The sequence below is a fragment of the Hypanus sabinus genome, chromosome 23 (assembly GCF_030144855.1).
Source record: "Hypanus sabinus isolate sHypSab1 chromosome 23, sHypSab1.hap1, whole genome shotgun sequence".
NCBI classification, from domain to species: domain Eukaryota; kingdom Metazoa; phylum Chordata; class Chondrichthyes; order Myliobatiformes; family Dasyatidae; genus Hypanus; species Hypanus sabinus.
The window spans coordinates 6,220,608-6,230,956 of record NC_082728.1 but is presented as its reverse complement, the minus strand read 5'-3'; the positions used below and the strand labels follow the sequence as shown (position 1 = coordinate 6,230,956).

Here is a 10,349-nt window from a genome sequence, read left to right as displayed (position 1 = left end):
ACCTTTAGGGAATCCTGCACGAGGACTCCCAAGCCACTTTGCATCTCAGATTTTGGAATTTTCTCCACATTTAGAAAATGGTCTATTGTTATGTGAATGAAGTCACTGGAGAAAGGTACTGGTAGATATGAAGCAGCTTCTTTATTTGGCAAAACAAGATACAGGCATCAATCATATGGAGACACTTTCGGTCGAAAGGTCTAGCGGGCCCAATGTGGGGCTCAAAGTTTTATGTGCTAAACTTCAAAGAACAATTTCATGTTTACAATTTATCTGCAATGATTTCTTTGAAACTACACATAAACTTCCCATCTTCCGATTCACACCCACACCACAGACACCTAAATTACTTAATCAGCATTGTCTGGTCTGTGATTCACAGCTTTTAGGAACCTATTTTTTATTTAAATTAAATCTACAATTTACATTCAGATTTGAAGATTGGTGGCTGAGAAATCATTTGCTAATGTAAATTTACTAAATCCTTAATTGCTCTAACATAGTTTACGCTTTTATTCCTTCTAATAAAGTGTGTGACCATACACTTCCCAGCACTGTATTCTATCTGCCATTTCTTAGCCTATTCTTCTAATCTGTCTAGTCCTGCAGCCTCCCTGCCTCCTGAACACTACCAGCCCCTTAATCTATCTTCATATTGTCCACAAACTTAGCCTCAAAGCCATCAATCTGTCATCCAAATCATTGACATACAATGTAAAAAGAAGTGGTCCCAACACCAACTCCTGCAGAACACCACTAAGCAGAGGCAGCCAATCAGAAAAGGATTCCTTTATTCCCATTTCGGCCTCCTGACAATAAACCTTTTGGAGATGCTTCGGGTCAAGATGGCGCCTATGTATAACGCTCTTTCAGTCAATATCTTCTGGGTAGACCATGAAACCATATATTTCACTTCTTTTATGTCTTTTATATTTGTTTTTCAACTCGAGTGTGATTCTGTTAGAGCCTGTGATTTGCAGTTTGGAGATAGCCTGGGTGTTACAACTCTTTCAGCGTTCTGCAGACTCCGAGAGGATTCTGAGAGACAGAGGCAGCGTGGCAAGCAGGCTGCGGGACAGCGCGCGAGCCAATGTTCAACTCCGTTAAAGCAACGAAGGAGACTGAAACATTGAGGCAAAAGTAGAAGGTGAGCACCGGCTGCCTGCCGGTGAGATCACTCTACTATGAAGAGGGAAAGGCCTACCATTGTGCCTGGAGAATGTTACCCAGGTTTCACCTTAAGAGTTTGTAGGTACATTCGAAAATGTAAACACAAGTGGGAATTCACTCTTATTCTTGATTGTTTTCAAATTTTATTTTAGATCCTGTACGACTCAGGAAAGGGCAAAATCAGCTGTAGTTAACATTTCAATGTTTGATATGTGATATAATTAAATTGAATTCTGCTCGAAGACTGCACTAATTGTAAGAATCAGTTATGATCAGATGCATTACATCACAGGTGAAATAGATTAATAGAACTAATTGTTCTAATAATCAAATTACATATTAATGGACATTCATTTTAAAACACAATCCATTTCAAATGAAATGTTCAGACAATGTCAGGATACAACAGCAGAGCTCAGCCTCAGTTCTCTATCAGCAACCACACAAGTTGTTGTGTTAACACTATTATCCATTTTTATGTCAACTCAAGATAACTTGAGTCAGTTGTGTCGAAATACATTGCTTATACAGGAGTTAAATGCTACAACATAAAACAGAAAAATGATTTTCACATACGTTTGCTCTCAAACACTCTGTGGATTCTACTGTTAACAATCATTGAAAATACATATTTCAAAGATGCAGACAGCTAACAGTACCTTTGTTTCAATTCAGGACTATTCGTATTTTATAATGTAATAGGGGCAATGTAGTGACTACTGGCAACTCACACATTGTGACATAAGCTACACAGAAAAGAATTTTGGTCTTGTAAGCATGTAGAATGGTGTCCTAATATACTGAGCAAGTTATGAACCATTACAGAGCAAAGTTTTACAACACTTAAAATCTGGTGGTTACTCATTCTTAACAGTTCAGTTAATTACTTACTTCCTTTCCAGTTCAATCTGTCAATATCTAGCATTACCTTAAAATTTAAATTTAATCTTTTGCACCTTAGTTGTGCTCGTATATCTTCTTTAGCACAGGTCAAAGATCCCAACATTATTTCAATATTTATTCAGATACCAGGGGCTGTAGAGGTTTTTCATTCTGTACAGATCAAGATAAGTTTTATTAAATATTTAGCTTTATCCATTCCTATGATTTTAATGTGAGAAATGCAAGATTAAGAGCAGCCGTAGGAGTTATTGTCAGTACTGAATTGGCTGCACTAAATTGCTAAACCATGAACAAAGTACAAACATACTAACTTCTAAGCAACACACACACAAAGCTGGAGGAACTGAGCACCAGGCAGGATCTATGGAAAAGAGTAAACAGTTGACATTTCAGACCAAGATTCTTCTGAGAGGGAAGTGGGGCAGGGGGGTGGGTGTGGGAATGCCTGAATCAGAAGGTGCAGAGAGGGGAGGAGGCTGCTGTAAGATGATAGGTGAAACCAGGTGGGTGGGAAAGATCAAGAGCTGGAGAAGGAACAATCCGATAGGAGAAGAGAGTGGACCACAGGAGAAAAGGAAGGAGGAGGGGACTCAAGGGGAAGTATCAGACAGGTGAGGAGAAGCAAAGGGTCAGATTGGGGAATAGAAAAGGGAGGAATTAGCTGGACTGCATTTAACCCTCTCAGCAAGGCCTGTATATTGATGGAGGCAATGTAAACAGTGTGATTTCCACAGAAAAAGAACTTAAACAACTATTGAGCCTCATCACCTGTCTTAGCCAGCTGTCGAAGCATTGAATCATTCAAAATCATTCAAAATTGTTTAAACATAAATGAACGTATAAAAATTATAAGCTGAAAAGAAATGAAAAATATTCAAACAATGAATGAAATTTTAAATGACCGTATGAAGTTGGTCTGTTAAAGGAGTTCTGTTCTGTTCCTCATTCCAAGTGGTGGGGTATTACTATACACGGCACCTCAATGGATTCCACCAGAAGACACAATTTTTAAAAATGTTGACAATCCACTTAAAGTAAACTTGGGACTTTATGTGCTTGCATGAAATCCATAAGTTTTTCATGCAAACAACTTCTAACATTTCAACAGTTAAAGTGAACACTAGTCTTCATGAGGAAATATTTTCAAACAGATTTTAGTCATGGATCCAACCCAATAATTTTTTCCCAATAATTATCTCTACATTCTTTGTGAAAATCACTATGAATTCAAATCTCCATTTGTAACATTACTAGGCAAACACTTATGTTATAATTCATTGCTATTTAAATTAGGCATTTTCACCCATTTAAATGGCCTGATCCTTCTGCACAGACATCTCCGCCCACATCTACCTCCTGTCTTGACCTGTAGCAGAAAATGTACTCTCCAAAGCAACAATCCATGGGGTGAACACAAAATGCACTGCAGATGCTGTGGTCAAATCAAGACGTACAAAAAAGCTGGATGAACTCAGCAGGTCGGGCAGCATCTGTTGATAGGAGGAGTCAATCCATGGGGTGGTCTGATAGCGTAGTGGTTAGCACAATGTTTTACAGTACCAGCAACCTGGGTTCACTTCCCACCCGCTGCCTGTAGGAGTTTGTATAATCTCCCCATGACCATTTGAGTTTCCTACAGGTGATCTAGTTTCCACCCATATTCCAAAGACCTACCAGTTGGTAGGTTAATTGGTCATTGTAAATTGTCCTGGGATTAGGCTAGGATTAAGTTAGGGGATTGCTAGGCAGCACAGCTCAAAGGGCAGGAAGGGCCTATTCCGCACTGTATCTCAATAAATAAATAACATTTTCAGTAGATACCAATCCATAAATGCCAGAGGGCACAAGTAAACTGAATTTAAACATTCACACAACATAACAACAAACCAATCTATTCCCTAATCACAGAGTTACGGCTATCTATACGTGGCATAAAATGCTGTTACTTTACCTGTGAATTGGAAGAATGGTGAGCAGTATTTAATTTTTTTTCAGTAGTGGTTTCTAACAGTTCTACGGCCTGTGGAAAGAGAAGTGAATGAGTATCATCTGATCTTATTTTCATCTCTTTGTTTTCAGCTGACAATGAATAGTTATGAAAGGAAGTGTGGAAGGCTGAATAACTCATATTTAGATATTGCATATAGTGTAGTTGGAGATTTTAAAAGCAAAATAATAAAACATAAACAGGAAGATAAAGAATAAATTTACAAATCAAAGACAAGTTTCAAATGCAGGTCGGGATTCCAAATGAACAGGAGTAAAGAAATAAATTACTGTGTAATTGAACTATCTGAGACATAGCTCAGCCTGGAACAGAAACTAGAACTACAACATCCCTAGTTTCAGGAGAGAGAGAGATGAAAAAAAGCAATGACTTGAGGATGCAATATTTATTGAAGATTCCATTCAAATCACTGCAACTGAGAAATATAATGAAACCTTTGGTGAGATCATAGTAAAATGAAAGAGGAAGCAGGGTGGATGTTCACTTATTTGATATAGTTCTGTTCAAGGAGCTTGTTGATGATAAGAATTGAACTGCAGCACAGAAATCCTTTGAGATAATCAATACATTCAAAATGAAGGACATGAGTTATTCCTTGGAACATAGAAGATTGAGAGATTTGATAGAGGTATTCAAGATTATGAGGGATACAGATAGTGTAAATGCAAGCAGGCGTTTTCCACTGAAGTTGGGTGGGACTACAAGTAGAGGTCATGGGTTAAGGTTGAAAGGTGAAAAGTTTAAGGGGAACATGAGGGGAAACATCTTTACTCAGAGGGTCATGAGAGTGTGGAATGAGCTTGCAGTACAAGTGGTGCATGCGAGCTCGATTTCAACAGTTAAGAGAAGTTTGGATAGGTACATGAATGGCAGTGGTATGGAGGGCTACGGACAATGGTGCAAGTCATTGGGACAAGTTTAAATGGTTTGGCATGGACTAAATGGGCCAAATGGCTTGTTTTTGTGCTGTACTTTTTGATGATCCTATGACTCAGAAAAATTATAACTTTTCCTTTAATGGTTTGGTACAATAATAATTGTGCCTGTTTTATACATTGAAAGCATGTACTCTGCATGCTTTCAAGTACTGGTGTCTTTTCTGGTTCACTGTGAAGTTTGAACTTCCTGTGTGATCAGCTCCAGGGACTGACATGTCATGCCCCTATCACAGTTGTGCTCATGAAAACAGCATCCATTTCTGATATGCTGTTGGGAATTAGATCAAAAGGTTATAATTATGACCTTTGTTATTCATTCAAAGTAAAAAAAATAAATACACCATTCAAGAAGTTGGGAATGGTATGGTATGTAATCCAATCAGGCTCCATTTGATTTTTTACTGACTTCCCCGCATCAATCTCACCCGGGATTCTACTGAGAGGCAGAATTAACATAGCTTGCACCTTCTGTGCACTGGAGAGCACAATCAGTGACTCTCACAATGACTGTAATATCACTTGACCACAGCACAGGGCCCTGTTGAGCTACACCAGAGCACAGAGAGTCCATTGCACAATGCTCTCTCTGTATATCTTGGAGGAACTTAACTCTCAATTTTGCCACATGGGTGGCAAAAAGTGTGGAAATGTAAAGACCGTAATGGAAACATTTGTAAAGGATTGAGAGTCATTGAATGGTTTATTGTATATAATTTTATTTTTGAATGAAGTATATTTTGTTTAAAAAATAACTCTCAATTTAATGTGAGTCAGTGGCACAAATCTATCATGCAGAACACAAACATTGTTCATAATAAAACAGGCCTTGAATGGCTTGTGTGCACATAGATCTTTCATCCTACAGCTCAAACCATTATGAACTTAGTGAAGGTCTTCATCTGAGCAAGTATTAATAACTTGGAGGTGTGCACTGACAATCAGAATAGAAACAGAGAAGCAATAATGTTGTGGTTGCCTTGACCAAGTAGTAGGGATGCGGCTGGTTATACAGATTGGGAATGTATGGGAATCTGGGAATCAACATCTCTAGGATGTCAAATATCATGATGGAGGGGAAACATGGTAGAATGGGACAGAGGCAGAAACAAACTCAAGAACAAAACCAGAGGACTTAATGGAAAGCATTGGATGCCTTGAACACTACAGGTTGAGTCTGTGGAGAGGAAGACAAATGCAATGTTAACATTCATTTCAAGACGACTAGAATATAAAAACAAGGATGTAATATTGAGGCTTCATACGGCACCGGTGAGGCCTCACTTGGAGAATTGTGAGCAGTTTTGGGCCCCTTATCAAAGAAAGAACGTGCTGACATTGGACAAGGTTTAGAGGTTTACAAGATTGATTCTAGGAATGAAAGGGTTACCAAATGAGAAGCATTTGATGGCTCTGGGGCTGTACTCACTGGAATTTAGAAGAATGAGAGGTCATCGCATTGAAACCTATTGAAAGTTGAAAGGCCTCGATAAAGTGAATGTGAAGAGGATATTTCCTGTGGTGGGGAAGTCTAGGACTAGAGGACGTAGCATCAGTCAGAATAGAGAGACTTCTATTTAGAACAGAGATGAGCAGGAATTTCTTTAGCCAGAGAGTGGTGAATCTGTGGAATTCGTTGCACAGCCAGCTATGGAGGCAAGTCATTTGGTACATTTAAGGTGGATGTTGATAAATTCTTGATTAGTCGGGGCGTGAAGGGTTACGGGGAGAAGGCAGGTGATTGGGGTTGAGAGGGACATGGATCAGTAATATTAAATGGTGGGGAAGACTTGATGGGCCAAATAGCCTAATTCTGCTCCTATATTTTATGGTCTTAAGGCTCAGTTAAAGTGAATCTCCTTTTATCTAACAACAAAATGGGCTCAGAACTCTGCTTTGTCCTGCGATCATATATAAGCACTAGACAATTTGTGGTCCACATCTGCCAGAGGAATTTTGCACAATTGATAAGACACATATTACACATCATCTGATGTCACGAAGCATGACCTACACTCATGTAATGTACAAGTTTTCAGAAACACAGAAGGGAAACCTAAAACTGTGTGGTGCATGATAGAAATTTTCAGCTGATAAATTTTGGTGATATTGGCTGGGGAATAAATATAGAGTTGGAAAATGAGAAAAATTCCTTTACTTCCTTTAAAACTGTGGGACCTTTAAAATCTATATGAGAAATCAGAATCTAGATTTATGCATCTCGTCTTCACGTTGGCATCTCAGACCTTGTGGAACCCTCTCAAAAATATATCACAGAATCACTTGACATTATTCAGATCACATTCAATTTTCAGAATTCAGGATCTTGTGAGTCAAAATCAAGAGTGCTACCGTTGAGCCAAGATAATGATGCAAAGCTGCAAATAATCTATTTTTATTACAGGAAGATGACAAAATAAGGGCACTTGCTTATTGTGCTGTATGTTAGTGGGTTTGCTCTTTACTGTTAAGGATAGCTTCCGATTTTAAAAATCCAGGATCCTGAAAGTATAAACTGTTGGTGAAAAAAATAAGTCAGATTTGTTTCTAATTACAAATCAGCACAAAGTTTTACTGTTTAATTATATGAAAATGCTCAAATGGCGAAGCTATTATATTCAAATACAAATACCCATTTATGTTTCATTGAATGATAGTTATCTTACTGTCTCGTGTGGTGGAGTAGCAGGTTCTTTTTTAAATATGTTCTTGTGAATAGTATGAAGTATAGGAGCAATGAGAGTTGGATCCACGTTCTTGGCACCTCCTGATTTGGAAAGAGCAGGGTTATTTATGACTGTAGAACTATGAACTATCTGCATCAAGACTAACGTTTCTAAAATCTGGACAAAATGTTGATTCAAAATTGCTTGTCCAGCAAAAAATAAAATTTTATTGAGCACAAAATTGCTAATTCAGCAAAGGAAACTGAACATTTGGAACATATTAGAAATATAGAAGAAATGTAAACTATAGAAATTTTACATTAGTCTTTATGCTCAAAATGGAACGGAGTGCAAGTTTGTACATTTGGTGGGAGCAAAGCACGTTGGGAAAGGTGAGGGTGGAAATATGTTAATTTATACAGTACTGTGCAAAAGTCTTAAGCACATAGATATAGCTGGGATGCCTAAGACTTTTGCACAGTACTGTAGTAATTTTATGTATTGCGTTGTACTGCTGCTGCAAAAATAAACAAATTTCATGACATATATGAGTGATAATAAATCTCTGATTTGGGTCTCTATCGTGGACAGAGTGGTTAGGGGGCAGGGAGAAGGGAATCATGGTTGGGGTAAAAGAGAAGAGAGAGGGGAGGGAGTGGGAAGCGCCTGAGAGACATTCTGTAATGATCAATGAACCAATTGTTTGGAATCAAATGACCTGCACCCCCACAACCCCCCAATGGCTGGTACTCCTTTTCTGCCACCTGCCCTGCTCTGCTCCCTTGGCATTCCACCCTTGCCATTCCCAACACCCTACGTTCCTGCCAGATTTACAAACTTGATCTCCATGCTGACAAATAAAGTACTGTGCAAAAGTCTTAGGCAGCTTAGCTATATATTCTTGTACCTAAGACTTTTGCACAGTATTTTGATCTATATTATTAAATTAATTAATCCATATTTAACTGGCAAGAGACCACTGTCAGTGTACCACCCCACTCAATCAAATTAATTAACATAACCAATTTAGCATAGCTTCAGAGAGTTCTCCACTGCACTGGAGAGAGTTTCTATTCGAACTCTACTTTCGTCCCTGAAAGAAAAAATAATCAGAACTGCAAATTATTTAATAAAATGATCTTTTAACGGTTACAAGATCCACTGAGAGACTAAGTCAGGATACACAACACTGTATGACACATTTTCAAATAATGAATTTCCAGTTCGAAAAAGATAGGTTTAATCCTTCATTACCAAAGGTGAACAGTCTTTTAGCGATAAAAAAACTAACAAAACTAAATGTGATCTAACTGTCTAATAGCAATATTAGTGATACTAAGCTGTATAATAGTGTATTTAGTGGGCTAATAATGTTCCAGTTAGTCGTCGAACTAAATTAGCGGAGTTAGTGCTCAACAAAAAAATGACATTCCCTGTGTCTCTTCACTCTCCACTAGACTAAACCAAACTAACACAAAGCGTTAATATGTGATTATTCTTATTTGCTTCTACCAAGCCCCAACCCACCTGACAGATTATCATAATAAATGCACCACAAAATACAATACAGACAGAAAATAGATTCATGGCTCTTGCAGATCTAATGTGGTACATGGGTAAGAAAGTATTTTGTGGGACTGAAGAACATAAAACAAAGAACAGAATGGCACAGATGCAGGGCCTCTGATTCACAATGTTTGCACTGAACGTGATACCAAATTAAACTAAATCTTTTCTGACTGCACACAATCCATATCTCTCTATTTCCTATGTATTAATGAGCCTATCTAACAGCCTCTGAAACACCAGTTTCGTATCTGCTTCCATTGCAGCCCCACCCCTGCAAGCCCATTCTAGGTACCTATCACTGTCTGCAAAAGAAACTTACCCCATGTGTTTCCTTTGAACTTTCCCCCTCTCACTTGAAATGCACATCCTCTACTAGATGACCTTCCTACCCTGGGAAAAAGTTTTTGACAGTCGACCCTGTCTATACCTCTCATAATTTTATAAACTTTTATCAAGTTTCCCCTCAGCCTCTGGTGCTGTAGAGAAAACAATCTAAGTTACAGCTCATGCCTCTAATCCAGGCAGCATCCTGGTAAGTTTCTTTCTGCGCCCTTTCCAAGCCTCCACATCCTGTCTGTAATGGAGCATTCAAAATTGCACACAAAACCACCAAGAATGTGTTCTTATCCAACCATAACCAAGGTCAATGTCAACTGCTACAACTAACTCTCTAGCTTCTAAGTTAATAATATAATTGTATTTTACTTACCAGTAGCCAAACTGATCAGCAAACCAATTATAATCGCAATCAAGCAGCCAACGGGGGTATAATATCCATAGGACAAAGAGCCAATATTTTCAATCATGCTCTCGCTAAAACACATATGAAACGTTTATGATAATAGATTCTAGAATGCATATTGATTTTATATTTACAAGAGTTTAACACCCCTTGGTTGAGCAGAAGTGGGTTCATTTAAAAGGAAAGGATACACTGTCAACTAGATTTAGCAACATTTTGTTTCCCAAGCAAGAATGACATTTCAAATTGAACAGTGGCAAGACTTTCACTGATGTGACAAAATCTTTCTGATACTGCATACCCCTGAGGACAATGCAGCTTTCTCAAACTCTTTCTCTGCTCTGCCTGACTCTGGC

At 38.3% G+C, this 10,349-nt stretch overlaps 1 protein-coding gene across 1 annotated transcript in view; it reads right to left on the bottom strand.

Moving 5' to 3' along the window:
• Positions 1-122: 122 nt before the first annotated feature.
• LOC132379916 (sodium-coupled monocarboxylate transporter 1-like) overlaps positions 123-10,349 on the bottom strand; it is a 63,358-nt gene continuing 53,131 nt past the window's right edge. The window contains exons 15-18 of the mRNA XM_059948267.1: positions 9,961-10,064; positions 7,683-7,783; positions 4,025-4,093; positions 123-2,223 (exon numbers count right to left, since the gene is read on the bottom strand). Coding sequence (XP_059804250.1) covers positions 2,188-2,223; positions 4,025-4,093; positions 7,683-7,783; positions 9,961-10,064 — 310 coding nt within the window. The 3' untranslated portion in view covers positions 123-2,187. The remainder of the gene's footprint in view (positions 2,224-4,024; positions 4,094-7,682; positions 7,784-9,960; positions 10,065-10,349) is intronic.